Genomic DNA, 21,783 nt, shown 5'->3' on the forward strand with positions numbered 1-21,783 from the left:
CAAAGGCAGGATATGGGTAGCTTCATATGCGATGAACCACTCATGTCTAATCGAAACTCCAGATTTGGATTTTGAGACAGCTGGAAACTTTTATTAAGTACTGGCACTTCTTAAAACTTTATTTGGACTGAGTGAAACTGCATCAGTTTAAAAGAAGATAAAAAAAATCAGAGGATCTTTAAAGATGAAGAGAAAGTTCATCTTATTTTTACCAAAGTAGCCTGAACACAGTCAGCGAAATTTATCAGGTAACAGCTAAAGATAATCTAAATTAGTAATCTATAATAAAATCTGAAAGAGGCCGTACTTGACTCTTATGTAATATATTTTTATCTAATAAAATAGATACTATACATATAAAACACTATAATATTTAAGTTTGCAAGTCAGGATTTTCCCAAATGGGAACCTAATGTTACATACCTAAACCCGTATATAAGCACCTAAATATGTGGTCAGTAAATTGATATATGGAATGATTTGGCCGCCTAACTTTAGGGTTGTGTTATTTATATTATTGGCCATATTCTTCAGTAAGGTGCCCTCAATTCCTACTCTATTCTTTGTTGAAAACAGACATTGTGCATGAATTTGTCCATGCAACATACGGAAGATTTTCTTTATGAACTCTTAGTCTTGTTTTGTCCAAATCCAGAAGCTGCTATGAATCCAGAAGCTTTTATAGTCAATGACAAAGAAAAACATAAAATTGATTTACCAAAGAATACAGAGTACATTATTCATAGCGGAGGGAATCCTTAAAGGAAGGTTAGTGAATGAAGCATAACATCTACAGTATGGCATTCACTAAAAAGAAAGCTTCACAAATACTTGCCACAGTGGATTTGATTTTGCCACTTACATCTGTGATCATTTTCCCCCTGGTCTTGTTTCTTTCCCTGTGGTTGGCGCGTTTCTGCTTCTGCTGCAAAACTCGTTCCCTGGTGGTGCGATACTCTAAAGCAAATTCACTAATAATTTTGCAGAACTTATTGATGTTGACTTCACGGATTGCGTAAGGAGGATGACCCATAAATAACAAAAATGCATGGAACCTAAAAACAAAATGAATTAATGACAGCTTTTAAAAATGAAAAAAAAAAACCATTCAAAAACTTTACATTTCCAGTAAAAAAGATTCTAATTGATCCATTTATTGTCTTCTGAGCTCTCATTTTTTTTTTTTTTTTTTTTTTTACATGCTGTGGAACTTTCATGGATTCCTTAAACATCACTGGCATGGTTTATAATTAAAAACATAATGCAAATAAATGGCTAGTCTATGATAACTTCATCCCAACCCATTTCCCCATGCTGATATAAGAGATAAGATGTTTATGAAACTCCATTCATTTTATTTTACCAATTTGGCATGTGAATGAACAATTTCATTTCAGATATCGAAAAAAAATTATGCTTTAATTCCATTTGTTTGTATTAAGCAACTTCAAAGAGGCTGTTAAGAAGTTGGGGAAAGTCTAGACAAGAAGAATGAAGATTTACAGGCTAGCAACACAGGAAGAGAGGCATTTCTAGTTCAAAAAGAAAACCATAAAACGTTGTAACATCCAAATACTTTCAGTCTGGGGTGTTTTGAGTTCACAACTTTACTGTTGATTCAGTATTACTCACAGCTTTTTGTATTATTTGCAGCTTTGCTGCTGCTGCTTCTGTACCACATTATTCACAATGGACTGCTGAATGTATAGATCTTTGTGAATCTATTTTTATCTACTGTGTCCATGCTAATTAAAACACTCACTACAATGGAAATGAAAGATGTGATTGAATAAATAAAGTATCTTGGAGAGGCTTAGACTAATAGTTATATTATGTAATTTAAAGTAAAGAAAACACTATTCTACTTATTTTTAAATCCAACACAATATATGTGATAAACCCAGTAGGAAACTTGTAAGTTCCTGCTTTCACTGCTACTCAGCTATATTTGGGGTATTACTTATTTAGAAGGTGGAATAGAATTCATGAATGAGAAAACAGATGGGCTGAACTAACATCCCAGATCTGTACATTCACACATTTGGGCCTGTTTGAACTCCCTTTGGTAATTCTGTGTACAACTATATATTATTTCCCCATCTGCAAAATGGGGGTAATGATACCATTGTCCTTTGTAAAGCAATTTGAGATCTATGGATGAAAAGCACTACATAAGAGATAGCTATTATCATCATTATTGGGCATATTTAAATCATCTGTGTGAGTTTATGAATCTGGAAATATACTAGCAGTGGCACTTGTGTATAAATGAGCATTAGCAGATTGTACAAGATATATATAGTACTAGCTCCAGCTACAGAACTTGTTACTCAATCTTTACTATGGCAAATATATCATTAAAGACACAAGGAAATTGCCTGAGTAGGATTTCAGGATTTTACCACAGCGTGTAGTTATATGTAAGAAAATAATTGTCAGTCGTTGTTTTTCTCAGCAGAAATACAATATTCAGCTGAAGTTAGGAAATATCGGGAACAAATGAACATCTGTTATAAAGAACTCTCAACAGATATGTTGGTAAACATACGTCTTGAAACGTGGTTTGAAGCACATTGAAATAAGTAATTGAGGTTGTTCCCATCAGTGCCCTAATGCTGTACCTGTTAATTATTCTTCTGTGAACAATCTTCAGAATTATGATTCTTTCTGCACAGTCTTTAAGGAACTCAGACATTTTTTGCTTCAGCGTTGGCTTCATTTCATGCTTTGCTATAGCCTTAAGATGATCCCATGATGCTTTGCACCTTTTCTCCATCTGACATAAGTTGTCCTGAAGTTGTTCAAAGTCAACCTAAAAACAAGTGAAGACATCAGCCACTTTGATCTCAAACATCACAGCAGTAACCTTGGGTATCTGAACTGGTTCATCTTTATACAACAAGGAGGTGGGGAGGGAGATGTAGCTTCAGTGACACTGCTATATACATTAATACAGTAGTAATACTTGTCCGTGTCTCTACCCTCAGTGTAAGCATGTGAAATGTTAGAGAAATTCTGAAACAAAAAGAAATGTAACTGTGTGTGGCTGCCATATAGATGTAACATCTAAAGAAAGGATAATATCTTAATTTTCTGCTACATTTGTATAAAATGTTTTAGTAGATCTTTCTCTTTGCAGTCAACTGCACTAGGGACGATCAGAAAATTTGTGCATGCACCAAGGCAGCAAAAGGGTTTTTTCTTCTCTCTTTCTCACTACCAACTTACAGCTTTTTAATGTGTCTGACAATCACTATAATGTCTAGATGCCAATGTTTCCCCTTGGTATGTCCCTACCCCGTGCACTGTCTTGTTGAAAGACTATGTTGTATTCCAAATGGTCAGTTCGCGTGCCAGAACTTCAAGTTTTATTCAAAGGAAGTGTTATCTAGTGATCTCAGTACAAACTTGCATCTCTTGATACAAAGTATGACACTGTTAGCTTATAACACAATCTTTCTAATAGCTTTGAAAGTCTGTGTCAACACAGTTAAAATAAATTATTACATCCTCAGTAACACTTATCAGGAGAGAAGCCAATAAATTCCATAAGAAGGTGAAACAGAGGTTCTCTCTTATACATCAACCAAAAAAGGTGTTCAAATTGCAGTGGTCTACGCAAGTGATTTTGGATATGTTTATAAAAACAGGGGAGTATGCATGAACTATCCAGCCACAGTACAGCACATACACAAAGCAAATGGAAACAGCAGAAGTCTCCAACATGGTCTCCTTGACTTCCCAAGGAAGAATAAATTTATTTTCAAACAGTTCAAAGTAGAGATGAGCCTAAGCCATAAAATACAGATTTAGACTCAGATTCCAAACATGCCAGAGTTTGCGGATGTTTGGGTCTGGTATTTTTGGCCCATCTCTTATTGCAAAACAGAAAACAGTTCTGTATAAGGGGCTTCTTCTTGCTCGTAGGATCTGAAGGAACTGTAGCTTAGTAAATGTTATTTTCAAAGGTTTCTAACTCAATATATTCCTATGCAGTGCAGCTATTCATTTATCAATTTTAATTGCTTTTGTGATAAGAACGCTGTAGTCCCACAACAGTACATACGATGTTTTAACAAAACTTAGTAATATATAATTTATCATATATAATAGGAAATTAATATAGTTATTAATTGTTCATTGTTGGTAACATGTCCATAACCAAAATTATAATGCTGACTAAGTACATACATAACAAGACATTTTAAATGACCGAAGAAGGTGATACAAGCACATACAGCTAAAGGGTGAAATATTAGCCCCACTGAAATCAATGGGAGTTTTGCCATTGACTCCAGTGGGGCCAGGATTACATCCAAGGTCTTTATGCCTGAATTGCTCCAATCCACCTCCCAAAGACATAGCACAATCTCATGAGGCTTAGTGATTTCTGATTTGTATAACTGTTACATATTTCATATGTTATTTCACACTTATGTGGGCTGGGCAAATTAATTTTATCTTACAGCTTTTATATTTTACCATTACTGGTTTAAATCCAAAATCAGCCTGAACTGGAATCAGAACTCTTGGATTCAGGGAAAGTTCAGGTAAACCCAAACACTGAAACTCAGACACATCTCTGTAAGATGGACCTGAAGCAGGGTGCTGGAGGCCAGGTCTCTAATTGTGGCCATAATGCTGATTGCAAGTCAGCGTGCTGTTTGAAGGGTGTTTAGAAGCTCTCCTTTGCACTTCATGATCCTGGTGCTATTCTGTGCATGACTGTTACTCTTGTGCTGTGTTAGAGCAGCCTCAAGGCTTTTATAACCTATGCTAAGTTGCTAGAATCAGAAGGGACTGAAAATAGAGCTTACGATATATTTCCCCCAGTCATGATCCCTTTTCCCTACCATGCTGGCAGCAGAGAGGTCATGTGGCATAACCGTCCCAGTTCAAGCTCTACTCCATACAATTATCTTGCTTACTCTGGGGAAATCCCTCCCTGGGCAACGATTTACGGCCAGGTTATGCTGTCACTGTAACTACAATAAAGAAACTGGCTCTGGACACATACTACCTCAAAATTAAAGGAATATGGGATTGGGATCCAAACCCGTCCCAAGCCAGCCCTATCTTGAGTGTAGGTGGATCTCACTCTGAGCTTTTTATTTTTTTAATGCATTCTTGACCTTGGTTCAAATTAAAGTTTGTTACAGATGGAATAAAGTTTTCAACTATATACAGTACCAACTGCTGAGAGTCATACTAACTGAGTTTAGCCATAAGAAATGTATTATTATTAAAAAGCTCCCTGATATAACCTGGTATTGATTTGATTCATTTTTGCTCTGACTTACAAAGTGATGAATTTTTCCTCTGCACAAGGAAATAAAAACATCCGTTGATCCATTCTGCTATTTAGAAAAGCCCTGCAGGCAAGGCAGCTGTGGGGGGTTATATTTTTGTTAGGGTATCAATGCCTATTTAAAAAAAAAATCCCTCTCCAGGTCAGTATTTTGACTGTTGATGACAAACATATTGCAGCTCACCATAGACTGGAAATATAAAATGCACACAGCAGTCAAAATACCAGTATCCCCATTAGAAAAAAAATGGAGCCCAGAAGACTGTAGGACTCAAAATTTGGGGTCACAAAGAATTTTCCAGATGGGGTGGGGAACTCCCCCAATCCCTCCTCTGCACAGTACAGGAATTTTCATTAATTTTCATCTTATGTTACAACAGCTTGCATTGAAATCAGTGAGAGTTCTGAGTTATCAGGTCTGTACAGGTCAAAAGACAATATGTTTGGGAAAGGTTCTCTAGTTTCTAGAGAGCAGAAAGTCTAAAGAGCAATTGGCATCTTCTCCTCCACTGTGGTCCTGCAAAGAACCAATGCAGCCACAAAAGGGGTATTGCTAGCTGAGGAGTGGATGTGGATGAAGGATGTGCTAGAACTTCACTAAAGTTTGAGGCTACCAGCCTCTGGTAGAACCTCTGAGGGAGCACAGCAGGGAAAATACCACCTGCTCTCCCATGGGGTGAACTGAGCACAGCTGCCTGTGCTGGTGCAGTAAGTGCAAATTACTGAAACTGGAAATCCAAACTAACGAGGGTAACTTACCTGTATATTCTGAACCTGACTGAGGCTAATGTCAGAAGGAGAGTTGCCAAGACAGCATAGGTTTCAGAGGGGTAGCTGTATTAGTCTGTATCAGCAAAAAGAACGAGGAGTACTTGTGGCACCTTAGAGACTAAGAAATTTATTTGAGCATAAGCTTTCGTGGGCTAAAACCCACTTCATCGGATGCATGCCGTATACTTTTCCACTGCATGCATCCGATGAAGTGGGTTTTAGCCCACGAAAGCTTATGCTCAAATAAATTTCTTAGTCTCTAAGGTGCCACAAGTACTGCCAGAGAGTACAACAGATTACTATGAACTCTAATGTAATATGGGCCACCAACTCTCAGGAATTTGTCTTGAATGAGTGGTCATTTTTTCTCTGCCCAAACTCTCAGAACAATTCACTAAGCCACTAGACTGGGTAGGCAGGAATACAAACATCTGAAGTTATTTAGAAAATTTGGACTCTTCTAGAAAATGAGGTCAAATGAATGTGATAGTCTACAGTATTAAAGTACCCACTGTACACCATTTCAAACCACTGGTGTGGGCTTTTTTTCAAGTAGCAAAAGTATTAGCATGCTGCTTTCTAATGGAGTGACACAAACACTGTCAACCTCACTGTCCCTTCTTTCCTGGATCTGTCCCTTGTTCTGGTCTGTTATGCTACTTCCCTTTCTTTTCTTACTGTCCACTTCTTTTATTTTCATGTTTTCTCTGCTGCTCACATTTCTCTCTGTTTCTGTTCCCTTTCCTCCCCAATACACACTAAGGGCTCAGTCCTGTGTTACAGGCACTGCCGCAGAGAAGCAGAATATCTCCAAGAGCTCTCTCCACGCAGAACAAGTTGGTTACAGCTCACCTCTTCAGGTCATGTGGCCTGCTCCCCACAGCATGCACAGCCAACTCCACTGGCTGCTGTAAAGCGAGAACAGAATCCTGGCCATGCTTTCTCCCTGACAGCTTTGGGGTGTCTTTTGCCACACAAAAACAGTCAATGTTCTCAAGGGATCACCTAGTTGTGTGATGAATGAACAGTACTTGGCAGCTATGAGGGAGTGTGAGACTCCTCTCCCTCTGTGCACCCATTAACAGCTGAGCCCAAATTTACCCTGAGCCACATAATCTTCTTTCTCCATACCCCATCCTTTCTCAACCAACACAGTAACACTGAGGCTTGGTCTACACTACGAGTTTAGGTCGACTTTAGCAACATTAAATCGAATTAAGCCTGGACACATCCACACGACGAAGCCCTTTTTTTCGACTTAAAGGGCCCTTTAAACCGGTTTCTTTACTGCACCTCCAACGAGGGGATTAGCGCTAAAATCGGCCTTTGCGGGTCGGATTTGGGGCAGTGTGGACGGAATTCGATGTTATTGGCCTCCGGGAGCTATCCCACAGTGCTTCATTGTGACCGCTCTGGACAGCACTCTCAACTCAGATGCACTGACCAGGTAGACAGGAAAAGCCCCGCGAACTTTTGAATTTCATTTCCTGTTTGCCCAGCATGGACAGCACAGGTGACCACGCAGAGCTCATCAGCACAGGTAACCATGATGGAGTCCCAGAATTGCAAAAGAGCTCCAGCATGGAAAGAACGGGAGGTACGGGATCTGCTCCCCATATGGGGAGACGAATCTGTGCTAGCTGAACTCCGTAGCAGTAAACGAAATGGCAAAATATTAGAAAAGGTCTCAAAGGCCATGAAGGACAGAGGCCATAACAGGGACGCACAGCAGTGCCGCGTGAAAATTAAGGAGCTAAGGTAAGCCTACCACGAAGCCAGAGAGGCAAGCAAACGGAAGGTCCGGGGCAGAGCCGCAAACATGCTGCTTCTACGCGGAGCTGCATGCGATGCTAGGGGGTGCAGCCACCATTACCCCAGCCATGTGCTTTGACTCCATCACTGGAGAAACATGCAACAGGGAAGCGGGTTCGGGGTATGAGGAAGATGATGATGAAGACAGTGAAGAGAGCTGACAGCAAGGAAGCGGAGAAACCGGTTTCCCCAACAGCCAGGATATGTTTATCACCCTGGATCTGGAATCAGTAACCCCCGAACTCACCCAAGGCGTGCTCCCAGACCCTGAGGGCACACAAGGGACCTCTGGTGAGTGTACCTTTGTAAATATTACACATGGTTTAAAAGCAAGCGTGTTTAATGATTAATGATTAATTTGCCCTGGCAATCGCGGCCAGTACAGCTACTGGAAAAGTCTGTTAACGTGTATGGGGATGGAGCGGAAATCCTCCAGGGACATCTACAGAAAGCTCTCCTTCATGTACTCCCAAAGCCTTTGCAAAAGGATTCTGGGGAGGCTGCCTTATCCCATCCGCCATGGTAGGACACTTTACCACGCCAGGTCAGTAGCACATAGTCTGGAATCATTGCATAACAAAGCATGGCAGGGTATGGTCCCGGTGTTTGCTGGCATGCAGACAACATCCATTCCTTATCTCTCTCTGTTATCCTTAGAAGAGTGATATCATTCACGGTCACCTGGTTGAAATGGGGTGATTTTATTAAGGGGACATTCAGAGGTGCCCGTTCCTGCTCGGCTGAACAAAAATGTTCCCCGCTGTTAGCACGTGGTGGGGGGGAGGGGTGAAGTGATCATCCCAGAGAATTGGGTGTGTGTGTGTGTGGGGGGGGTAGTTGGGTTTGTGCTGCATGTTAACCCGGACACCCAGCCCCTCCTCTTACATTGCAAACCCATTTTAAATGGCCAACCCAATGGGTCCTTGGTATGGGAAATGGGGGCGCTGCTGTTTGAAACCATTCCCACATGTTATGAAGGTTAAAAAAGCCAAAAGACTGTGGCTTACCATGGCTGCCTGCAAGCCAAATTCTGTTGCCTGGCACTGCGTGAGTGATCTCTCACACCAAACCGGCAGGCCCTCAATATAAGAGGAAAAATGCGACCTTGTAATGAAAGCACATGTGCTGTGTAATGTGAACAGCAAAATTTAATGTGAAAGAGTGTACCCATTGCTCTCTAAAATGTGCCTTTTTTAACCACCTCTCCCTTCTCCTCCACCAGCTGCAAATGTTTCTCTTTCGCAGAGGCTAGCGAAGATTAGAAGGAGAAAACGGCGGACTCAGGATGATATGTTCACGGAGCTCCAGATGTCCTCCCACGCTGACATAGCACAGCAGAATGCGTGGAGACAGACAATGTCAGAGTGCAGAAAAGCACAATATGAATGAGAGGAGAGGTGGCGGGCTGAATCGCGGGCTGAAGAGAGCAAGTGGCGGGCTGAAGATGATAGGTGGCGTCAGCTTGCTGACAGAAGGCAAGAGTCGATGCTCCGGCTGCTGGAGCATCAAACTGATATGCTCCAGCGTATGGTTGAGCTGCAGGAAAGGCAGCAGGAGCAGAGACCGCCGCTACAGCCCCTGTGTAACCAACAGCCGTCCTCCCCAAGTCCCATTGCCTCCTCACCCAGACGCCCAAGAACACGGTGGGGGGCCTCCGGCCACTCAGTCACTCCACCCCAGATGATTGCCTGAGCATCGGAAGGCTGGCCTTCAATAAGTGTTAAAGTTTTAAAGTTTTAAACTGCAGTGTGCCCTTTTCCTTCCCTCCTCCCCCACCCATCCCAGGCTACCTTGGCAATTATCCCCCTAGTTGTGTGATGAATTAATAAAAGAATGCATGAATGAGAAGTAACAATGACTTTATTGCCTCTGCAAGCAGTGCTCGAAGGGGGGAGGGGAGGGTGGGGTGGTTGGTTTACAGGGAAGTAGAGTGAACCGGGGGCGGAGGCGGAGGGTTCATCAAAGAGAAACAAATAGAAGTTTAACACCGTAGCCTGGCCAGTCACAAAACTGGTTTTCAAAGCTTCTCTGATGCGCACTGCGCCCTGCTATACTCTTCTAACCGCCCTGGCATCTGGCTGCGCGTAATCAGCGGCCAGGCGATTTGCCTCAACCTCCCACCGCACCATAAATGTCTCCCCCTTTCTCTCACAGATATTGTGGAGTGCACAGCAAGCAGCAATAACAATGGGGATATTGGTTTTGCTGAGGTCTATCCGAGTCAGTAAACTGTGCCAGTGCACTTTTAAACGTCCAAATGCACATTCCACCACCATTCGGCACTTGCTCAGCCTATAGTTGAACAGGTCCTGACTACTGTCCAGGTTGCCTGTGTATGGCTTCATGAGCCGTGGCATTAAGGGGTAGGCTGGGTCCCCAAGGATAACGATAGGCATTTCAACATCCCCAACAGTTTTTTCTGGTCCGGGAAGAAAGTCCCTTCCTCCAGCTTTCGAAACAGAGCAGAGTGCCTGAAGACGCGAGCATCATGTACCTTTCCCAGCCATCCCACGTTGATGTTGGTGAAACGTCCCTTGTGATCCACCAGGGCTTGCAGCAGCATTGAAAAGTACCCCTTGCGGTTTATGTACTCGGTGGCTTGGTGCTCCGATGCCAAGATAGGGATATGGGTTCCGTCTATCGCCCAACCACAGTTTGGGAATCCCATTGCAGCAAAGCCATCCACTATGACCTGCACGTTTCCCAGAGTCACTACCCTTGATATCACCAGGTCTTTGATTGCCCTGGCAACTTGGATCACAGCAGCTCCCACAGTAGATTTGCCCACTCCAAATTGATTCCCGACTGACCGGTAGCTGTTTGGCGTTGCAAGCTTCCACAGGGCTATCGCCACTCGCTTCTCAACTGTGAGGGCTGCTCTCATCCTGGTATTCTGGCGCTTCAGGGCAGGGGAAAGCAAGTCACAAAGTTCCATGAAAGTGCCCTTACGCATGCGAAAGTTTCGCAGCCACTAGGAATCGTCCCACACCTGCAACAGGATGCGGTCCCACCAGTTTGTGCTTGTTTCCCAGGCCCAGAATCGGTGTTCCACGCCATGAACCTGCCCCAGTAATACCATGACTTGCACATTGCTGGGGCCTGTACTTTGTGAGAGGTCTATGTCCATGTCAATTTCCTCATCACTCTCATCGCCGCGCTGCAATCGCCTCCTCGGTTGGTCCTGGTTTTGCATTGGCATGTCCTGGCTCTGCATATACTCCAGGACAATGCGCGTGGTGTTCATAGTGCTCATAATTGCTGCGGTGATCTGAGCGGGCTCCATGTTCCCAGTGCTATGGCGTCTGGTCTGAAAAAAGGCGCGAAACTAGTGTCTGACGGAGGGAGGGAAGGACGACTGACGAGATGGCGTACAGGTACAGGGAATTAAAATCAACAAAGGTGGCTGTGCATCAGGGAGAAACACAAACAACTGTCACACAGAATGGCCCCCACAAAGATTGAACTCAAAACCCTGGGTTTAGCAGGCCGTTGATTTCACGGAGGGAGGGGGAAGCAAATGAATACAGAACAAATCTGGTCCATCTATTTTTTACATCTTAAGCTGGCAGCAGACGGTGCAGCATGACTGATAGCCATCGGCATCTTCTGGGTGCTTGGCAGAAAATGATGTACTACGACTGATAGCCATCATAGTCAAGAATCAGATGCCCAGAGTGGAAAGTTTGGTGCACTATTTCTTAGAGGAATCTGCTGAAGAACTTTCCCGGGTGCCTCTGATTGAACTCACTGAGGAGTACGACGACGACGGATATCAGTTGTAATACACCATCCACTGCCAAAAGGCAAGGAGTTGCTGCTGTGTAGCAATGCAGCTCCACGTCTGCCAGCACCCAGATAGCCGATGACAGCTACCAGTCATACTGCACTGTCTACTGCCGAAAGGCAATTAGCTGCTGCTGTGTAGCAATGCAGTACCACGTCTGCCAGCACCCAGATGACATATGGTGATGGTGAGCTGAGCTGAGCTGAGCGGGCTCCATGCTTCCTGTGGTATGTTGTCTGCACAGGTAACCCAGGTAAAAAGGCGCGAATCGATTGTCTGCCGTTGCTCTGATGAAGGGGGAGGGCCCTGACGACATGTACCCAGAACCCCCTGTGACACTGTTTTTGCATCATCAGGCATTGGGATCTCAACACAGAATTCCAATAGGTGGCGGAGACTGCGGGAACTGCGGGATAGCTACCCACAGTGCAACGCTCCGGAAGTCGACGCTAGCCTCAGTACTGTGGATGCGGTCCGCTGACTTAATGCACTTAGAGCATTTTATGTGGGGACACACACAATCGACTGTATAAAACCGATATCTATAAAACCGGCTTCTATAAATTCGACCTAATTTCGTAGTGTGGACATACCCTTAGACTCACACATTCACACAAGGTAGCACTGAACAGGGTAAACCTTTCTCCTCCAATGAGGGAGCACTAACCAATGTGCTGAGTTGCTGTGCCCATCAACTCCATTTAGGCCAACTATCAGTAACATCAGAAAGTGAATGGGGTGCACAGAGTATGCATGCTAACAGAATAGGCCTCTCTACCACTTTCTTCCTGCACACCATTGCTCATTACTACTTTCCAAATGCATGGAAGATGAAAGGACCATCTAATTCCCTTCATCATCTGTAAAACAAGGTTTCCAGTAAAAGTTTAAATTCCGAAGGATGGCAGTGAAGTTTGGATACTTCAGTAATCATTGGCAACATCCAGCTCTATATCACAGATAAGGAACAAAAGAGTCAAGCAACTAGCCTGAGGGCACAGTGTGACTAAACCCAAGATCCACTAAGCACTTTGTATGTTACTCTGACCTGCCCCATACTGAGCATACTAATCTTTATGCATACAGAATGGAATTTCCTTAAATAGTGTATGCCAGTGGTTCTCAAACTTTTGTACTGGTGACCCCTTTCACATAACAAGCCTCTGAGTGCGACTCCCCGTATAAATTTAAAACACTTTTTTATATATTTAACACCATTATAAATGCTGGAGGCAAAGCGGGGTTTGGGGTGGAGGTTGACAGCTCACGACCCCCCATGTAATAACCTCATGACCCCCTGAGGGGTCCCGACCCCCAGTTTGAGAACCCCTGGTGTATTCAAGTGTTGTTGTAGCCATGTCGGTCCCAGGACATTAGAGACACAAAGTGGATGAGGTAATATCTTTTTACAGACTAACTTCTGTTGGTGAGAGAGACGAGACAGACCAACAGAAGTTGGTCCAATAAAAATCTCACCCACCCTATTTTAAATAGTGATATTTATATATTATATATTTTGTCAAAAATAACTGCATTATACTTTTTCAGCTAGGGATGTACAATTCCTTTTTCACTTTTTAATGCCATCTTTAAGAAACTTACTATCACTCTGTGGACTCTTGTAATGCACAAGGAAGGTTAACGGGAGGTACATCTCACTGGAGCACAACTTTCCTTATTTATAAACAGCAGATTCCATTGAAAACAGGGATCCAAAGGCATTGAAAAGGTTCAGATGTTAACTTCTCTTCACTGACAACTCTAATAAACCATTGACATAAGAAAGCTGTCTTGTATCTTTACTGACAACATTATGTTCGCTTATTAGTCAATGGACTAGATTCTCTGGTGCTCTTTACCTTGTGTAGTTATTTATATGCGTAATAATTGTAAACTACTAAATCAGAAAAGTAACAATTTGCATCTTTTTTACCCTTATGGAACGGACTATACAAGGTGAAGCTCAACTGAGCAACTGACCAAAGGTTTGTACAGTGCTTTGGAGATGCAAAACTACATATGTGCTCAGCAATATTATTATATTTGACGCATTCTTACTCCATTTTGCGGTTAGTATTTGCTTGGTGTCAGGTGTTATCAAATAATTGAATTACATCCCAAGGAGGTGTAAGATGATAAAGGCGCATACTGTAATTTGGGGTCAGAATTAACAAGACTAAAAAGGGAATTGAGACAGAGAGAGTTATAAATGAGGATTGTTTACAAGTACAGTACACATATCACAATGTATAAAATACCATACTACTTCCCTGTGAGCTAGTCAGTTCATACTGTGTTCCCAAGGGAGGCAGGGCGGGTGAGGTTCCTAGTCACCATTTATATGTCATCTTATTGCCAACATTTTGTTAAAAAAATGAAGTTACACAATGGTAGAGAGAGATGATTAATTTTCTTATTGTTGAAAGGAAACAGGAACAGTACCTGCTTCCAGCTGGAAGACAGCACTGTGATTAACATGGCATTTAGGTGGATTTCACATAAAATTGTGGTTCCACGAGACTACTGAAAAGGTAGTCCTGAGAGAAGCTCTGCTGTAACAGTATTTTATAATTATGCTGCACTGTATAAAGAAAAGAGAAAGATGGTCATTTCAAATTATCATTATAGCTTCAAGATACCCCCTTCTGCACTGTGTGCTACACATATCAATCAACTCTATTCTTCTATTCCAATTAACCCATTTTCTTGGTCAAGTTCAATACTGCCATAATGTGCACAACTCCTCAGACGTTAAAGATATTGCACCTGCTTATGCTTGTAGTGAATTTGTTCCCCTGCAGTTACCTGGATATTTTGAGCAGGGCTGACAACCCCAAATCCAGGCCTGAGGTAAAAATAAAATGGAAGGAAGCTGACAAAATAAGTTCAAATTGAGTAGCAGCATTGAAGTTTCCTGAACATGCCTGAAAAACTCTGATTGAGAATTAAATAATTTATTACCAAGATCACTGGAAGGTATTCTGAGTCTTTTTGAAGGTTCTGCAAAACTTCTGTTCTATATTCTCAATATCCCTTATAGTAGGGGTCGGCAATCTTTCAGAAGGGGTGTGCCAAGTCTTCATTTATTCACTCTAATTTAAGGTTTTGCGTGCCAGTCATACATTTTAATGTTTTTAGAAGGCGTCTTTCTATAAGTCTATAATATATAACTAAACTAAACTATTTAAGAAACTTCATTTAAAATTAAATTAAAATGCAGAGCCCTCGGACTGGTGGCCAGGACCCGGGCAGTGTGAGTGCCATTGAAAATCAGCTCATGTGCTGCCTTCAGCACACGTGCCATAGTTGCCTAACCCTGCCTTATAGCTTTCTGTTGTATTATTATAATTATCATTTGCTGACTCACCGTAGCTCTTTAAACTTTGTTATTATACTGGTGAAACAGATCAGCTCTAGACATTTTCGAAACAGGAACTGAATCTCTCCCCATCTTTGCCTCTCCCAACCTAGTGCTATTGACTACAGAACCAACACATTCACATGTGACATATTTCATTCTAATTTCACAACTGAAATGATAATTAGATACACACACAGATATATAAAGTCAGCTTTTCTCCCTTCAAAGATAGAGTATTTTCTACTGCAGACCACAGCCAGTTTGAGTTCTTTATAATTTAGGTCAGACAGATCATTTCCACATTATTACAGGGATAAGTTTTGATGTGGAACATGACATTCTCTTCTTCCTGCCCTTGTTCAGAGCCAAGGGAAGTTCTGAGCATTGAAAGAGTGACAAATGAGCCCAGAGTGCTTTCACAGAGGACTCAGATTAGGGCTTCTTAAACAACATTTGTAATATTAGAGAAGCATATGTCATTGCAGCATACTAGTGAGCACCTCGTGTTTTGTTATACATGACCCAAACACTTATAAACACCATTGTGAAGTTGCTATTCCATAAAATCTACCCACTCTTTTAAATCTTGTATTTTAAAAGTTAACATATAACTTTTCACAGGATTCATAGTATTTAATTAGGAGTAGGCAGAAAAATAAGATAAGATTCTATTATTGCACTCCATTTGCTAAGAATACAGGTACAGGAAACGATCTGGTAGATTTGCTAAGTGCTTTTGCCTACAAATGTTGGTTTATTAGTAAGGTAAACAAAATTCTTATATAAAAACTGGGGAGAAAGGCAAGTAGGTCAGTATTAATAATAGAAGTTTCTTTGAAAAGTAATAGTTTTTTTTTTTTAAAGCGGTGGAGTGTTACAGGGCTGGGATTCTTTGTTAATGAACTTCACCACCCAAGATGCAGGACTGTGTAAATAAATGCAGCTAACAAAAGTAGGGTACAGACTATGAAAATGGTAGGGGGAGACTCTTGTCACCCACAAACACTAAGGAGAGATTTGAATTATGGTTAGTGTCTGAACTAAAAATAGCAGAAAAATAAAAGGACAGATCAGAAGTATACCACCACTTTCAGGGACACAATCTGGTGAAACTCAACCTATGAGAAGATTTCCAATGGCACAAAGGGCGGCCAGGTAAAATCTCTCATTGAAAATTAGTGGAAATTGGGTGCCTTTGGAAATCTCCCTCATAGTTTTTTTCTGAATAAACAGCATCTTCAGTCACTATGACTCTAGTGTTGATTAGGATATGGTTGGACACAAACCGTAAGCAGAATGTGTGTGGCACTGAAGGGATCTAGCATATTAGTGCTAGATAGTGCTCCATAAATATCTTAAATTAAACAGAAAGACACCAGAGAATTTTATATCCCATAATCCAGGTTTAGCAAATTACATCCCTTGAGTTTCAGAGTAATTAGTGAAGAAGCAATGTGCTTAGACCTAGCAGACATAATGAAAGGGGGTCTTTCACATTCTTTCACGTATGTCATTGGCTGGAATCTGGTGCAGGATGGTAGTGAACAAAAGTAATTTCTTTCTAAAGGCTCTTCAGTGCCCAACATGAGATGAGTTACTGGTCTCAGCCCAAGTTTTAGTGGACAGGTGAGGTCTATATTTTGCTACCCATGCTAATATATGAATAAATGATTATTAATAGTGATAATAAACACCATGATGTGCATATCTGTCACTCCACTATAATGTAATTCCTTGACATACTAGTTCAATTTCTGCTTCTATGTGCCCATATACAGTTTATTTCAGTAAGCCCTGGTCTACACTATGGGGTTAGGTCGAATTTATAATGAATGCGTCTACACAACCAATCCAGTTCCGTTGACCTAAAGGGCTCTTAACATCAATTTCTGTACTCCTCCCTGACGAGGGGAGTAGCGCCAAAATAGACCTTGTTGGGTCGAATTTGGATTAGTGCAGACACAATTTGATGTTATTGGCCTCTGGGAGCTATCCCAGAGTGCTCCAATGTGACCGCTCTGGACAGCACTTTTAACTCCAATGCACTAGGCCAGATACACAGGAAAAGCCCCAGGAAATTTTGAATTTCCATTTCCTGTTTGGTCAGCGTGGTGAGCTCAGCAGCACAGGTGACCATGCAGTCCCCCCAAAATCGCAAATGAGCTCCAGCATGGAGCGAACGGGAGACACTGGATCTGACTGCTGTATGGGGAGAAGAATCTGTGCAGGCAGAACTCCGATCAAAAAGAAGAAATGCCAATATATATGCCAAAATCGCACAGGACATGTTGGGCAGAGGCTACAACAGGGACACAAAGCAGTGCCACATGAAAGTTAAGGAGCTCAGGCAAGCCTACCAAAAGACAAAGGAGGCAAACGGTCGCTACAGGTCAGAGCCCCATACATGCCGCTCCTATGATCAGCTGCATGGCATTTTAGGGGGGGACCCTACCACTACCCCACCACTGTCCATTGACACCTGCATGGGGGGGAGTCTCAAGCAACAGGGAGGAGGATTTTCTGGATGAGGAAGAGGAGGAGGAGGAGAATGCGCAGCAGGCAAGTGGTGAATCCGTTCTCCCCGGCAGCCAGGACCTTTTAATCACCCTGGAGCCATTACCCTTCCAAGGCGGGATCCCTGACCCTGAAGGCGGAAAAGGCACCTCTGGTGAGTGCACATTTGTAACTACAGTAAAGGGTTTAAAAGCAATAGTGTTTAATGTTTGATTTGCCCTGAAGACTTGGGATGCATTGACAGCCAGTACAGCTACTGTCATTCAAACAGTTTTGATTTGTAGTGTGGCTACAGTAAGCAATGTGGCCTTGTCCTTCCCTCCTCCCCTACTCCACCCAGGCTACCTCGTCAGTTATCTCACTTTTTTTTTAATTAATAAAGAAAGAATGCATGGTTTCAAAACAATAGTGACTTTATTTTCTTTGCCAGCTGTGATCGAAGGGGGGAGGGTGGTTGGCTTACAGGGAATTAAAATCATCAAAGGGGGCGGGTTTGCATCAAGGAGAAACACACACAACTGTCACACCGAAGCCTGGCCAGTCATGAAACTGATTTTCAAAGCCTCTCTGATGCACAGCGCACCTAGCTGTGCTCGTCTAATCACCTTGGTGTCTGGCTGCTCAAAATCGGCCTCCAGGCGATTTGCCTCAACCTCCCACCCCGCCATAAACGTCTCCCCCTTACTCTCACAGACATTATGGAGTACACAGCAAGCAGCAATAACAATGGGAATATTGGTTGTGCTGAGGTCTAACCTAGTCAGCAAACAGCGCCAGCGAGCTTTTAAATGTCCAAAGGCACATTCTGCCACCATTCTGCACTTGCTCAGCCTATAGTTGAACTGCTCCTCACTACTGTCCAGGCTGCCTGTGTACGGCTTCATGAGCCATGGGAGCAAGGGGCAGGCTGGGTCTCCAATGATAACTATTGGCATTTCAACATCCCCCACAGTAATTTTCTGGTCTGGGAAGTAAGTCCCTTCTTGCAGCTGTTCAAACAGCCCGGAGTTCCTAAAGATGTGAGCGTCATGCACCTTTCCCAGCCATCCCACGTTAATGTCGGTGAAACGTCCCTTGTTATCTACCAGTGCTTGCAGCACCATTGGGAAGTACCCCTTTTGGTTTACGTATTGGTTGGCAAGGTGGTCCGCTGCCAAGATAGGGATATGCGTTCCGTCTATTGCCCCACCACAGTTAGGGAACACCATTGCAGCAAAGCCATCCACTATGACCTGCACATTTCCCAGAGTCACTACCCTTGATAACAGAACCTCAGCGATTGCATTGGCTACTTGAATCACAGCAGTCCCCACAGTAGATTTGCCCACTCCAAATTGATTCCAGACTGACCGGTAGCAGTCTGGCGTTGCAAGCTTCCACAGGGCTATCACCACTCGCTTCTCAACTGACAAGGCAGCTCTCATCTTGGTATCCCTGCGCTTCAAGGTGGGGGAAAGCAACTCACAGAGTTCCAGGAAAGTGGCCTTATGTCTGCAAAAGTTTCTCAGCCACTGGGAATCATCCCATACCTGCAACACTATGCGGTCCTACCAGTCTGTGCTTGTTTGCCGGGTCCAGAATTGGTGTTCCACTGTATCAACCAGCCCCAGTGCTGCCATGATGTCCCAATTGCCACATCCCATGCTTTCAGGAACGTCTGTGTCCATGTCCTCCTCACAATCATCCTCGTGCTGCCATCTCTTAGCCAGATTCTGCACATACTGCAGTATAATGAGTGAGGTGTTTACAATGCTCACAACAGCAACGGTGAGCTGAGCCGGCTCCATGCTTGCCATGCAATGGCATCTGCCCAAGTAACCCAGGAAAAAAGGTGCGAAATTATTGTCTGAAGTTGCTTTCATGGAGGGAGGGAGGGAGGAAGGGGAGACTGACGACATGTACCCAAAACCACCCACGACAATGTTTTTGCCCCATCAGGCATTGGGAGCTTAACACAGAATTCCAATGGGGAGTGGAGACTGTGGGAACTGTGGGATAACTGCCCACAGTGCACCGCTCCATGAGTCGATGCTACCCATGGTACTGAGGATGCACTCTGCCGACTTAATGCGCTTAGTGGGGAAATACACAGTCGACTGTATAAAATCGATTTCTAAAGATCGACTTCTATAAAATCAACCTAATTTCATAGTGTAGACATACTCTAAGAGTCATATGAGGGCATCAAAGGGCAGCATTTAGCTCACCTCCATACTTGTGGCCACAAAGTTAGTGTCCATCCTATCCACATATTTTTAATAAAAGGTCAGAAACAGTCTCCCTACAAAAATAATTATAAAAAATATGACAAGAGAATCGAGTAACTGGTTAATACATGAATGGATTGCATGAGTTTATTGGTCAAATAACCCATTATTCCCCTTTCTTTACTTATCCACTGCACAGCACCATTGTTTCTGAGCACCTTACAAATTCTAAAATAAATACACTGAACGATTTTTTCACAAATCCTACACAAACACCTCCATGATCAGAGACTGAAAGGGAACGCTATCAGTGGATGGCAACCTAACTCCAGGTGGCTTGAATGGATGCTATGGCACGACTAATACTAAGGGCACTCATTTGACTTGCACTGTTAGTGAATCAAAACGATACTGCCGGGTACTTATTTTTTCCAGACAAAACACCTTAATCTCTCTCTCTCTCTCTCTCTCACACACACACACACACACACACACACACACACACACACACACACACTTCCAGCTGTGGAAACCACCTGGGATATTGCAGCTAATTCTTCAACATTGCTCCAACTAACCCGTTTCGCTGACACCATTTTTGGCAGAAAATGTATCGATTTTTTGTCTTAAAATACATATGCAAAATATACTTTAATGGGAAAAGACATTACACACAAATACCCCCTTATGCACAGAGACAAGAACAGATATCACTGAGTCCAAGTTTGAAGCACCATTTGATCTTCCCCTTTCCATCCCTACCACCACCAACTTGGCTATGGGTAATATTTCTCTCTGCTTTCAGTCAGATTAAACAAGAGCCATAACATACCAGAAAAGCACTTGTGTTTCACACACCCCCTTCTCCCCATAAATCCAAGCTGAGTCCTTTGGCTCACTCTGCAGCTAGTTGCAGACTTCCTGTCCCCCCTGCATATGTGTCAGTACAATCAGCAGTTCTTTCCTGAAAGTAATTGCTACTCCCTTGTGTGTGTTGCTCCCATTTCCTCATGCTTACTCTTCAAAATCACCTGCTTTTCCACTGTCTAATATCCGCAAGCAATTTGGGAGTCTTGCTGGAAGAATCAAACATAGCCTACTGGGAGTGTGGCATTTTATAAATAAGTGATTCAGAGGGAGAACAGGACAATTATAAGTTAGCTCTGGAGCTGGCTTTAGATCTTCAGATGCATGGAGTTGATTAGATAAGGGAATTTTTACAAGGATTTTTTTCACTAACATCCATTGACTCCAAAGAAAAGATTCCAATGCAAACACAGAATCGTCTTGTTACATTGAGAGGAACAGCATCGACTGAGACACAGAAATCTGGAGGCCTGAAACCCTGCCTTTGTGTTAGGTATATCAGTACTGGGGCAGTACCAGCAGCAGACAAACAGCTTTTTTTAAAGGAAGAACAAAAGACTCATTTGTAAGGCCTATTTACATAGGTCTTTTCTGAGGGAATGGTTCTGAAGGGTTGGGGGATTTATGTCTGGTGAGTTATATTACTATTAGTTTGTATTTAATTGAGTTATTTATGTGATATTATTATAGCCTTGTATACAAAGCTTGGCATAATTCAAAATGTCAATGGTCCTGCTCTACACAATTTTGTATGCTAATAATATGGAATTGTATTGTTTTAGACTTCTGTAGTGAGTTTCCACTCACCCAAGTGAGTTCTCCTCATCATTTCTGATAATTGTGACTTTGTTTGGTCCTTTGGAGATGAGCCACGGGTTTCACAAGGGATTTTACTGCCTTGTTTCATGTCTTTTCAACTCCAGGCTGTTTTTTTTTTATTTAAATAACATTTAGGGAATTCTCACATTGATGTTCATCCCAAGGGAAGGGGCATCTCTGTTTTTCTACACAATGAAAATTGTACAGGCTTTTGTGGCTTGGGTTTCCTTCAAGTTTTAGAAAGATGTTTATAAATGAACTGGAGTATAATCATCAGTGAAATAATGATTCTTCATTTATGTCCATTTTCTTAAACCAGATTTCATATACTCTCTCTGAC

The 21,783-nt window shown here is 42.5% G+C and overlaps 1 protein-coding gene across 12 annotated transcripts in view; it reads right to left on the minus strand.

The window, feature by feature from the left end:
* The window catches only part of FHOD3 (formin homology 2 domain containing 3), a 655,003-nt gene that overhangs the window by 45,512 nt on the left and 587,708 nt on the right, over window positions 1-21,783 (minus strand). For all 12 annotated transcript variants that reach the window (XM_054018872.1, XM_054018870.1, XM_054018871.1 and 9 more), the window contains 2 exons: window positions 2,622-2,812; window positions 863-1,055 (listed from right to left, as the gene is read on the minus strand). In XM_054018872.1, the coding sequence (XP_053874847.1) occupies window positions 863-1,055; window positions 2,622-2,812 (384 nt within the window). The remainder of the gene's footprint in view (window positions 1-862; window positions 1,056-2,621; window positions 2,813-21,783) is intronic.

Source organism: Malaclemys terrapin, chromosome 2 (genome assembly GCF_027887155.1).
Source record: "Malaclemys terrapin pileata isolate rMalTer1 chromosome 2, rMalTer1.hap1, whole genome shotgun sequence".
In the NCBI taxonomy this organism is placed as follows: Eukaryota; Metazoa; Chordata; order Testudines; family Emydidae; genus Malaclemys; species Malaclemys terrapin.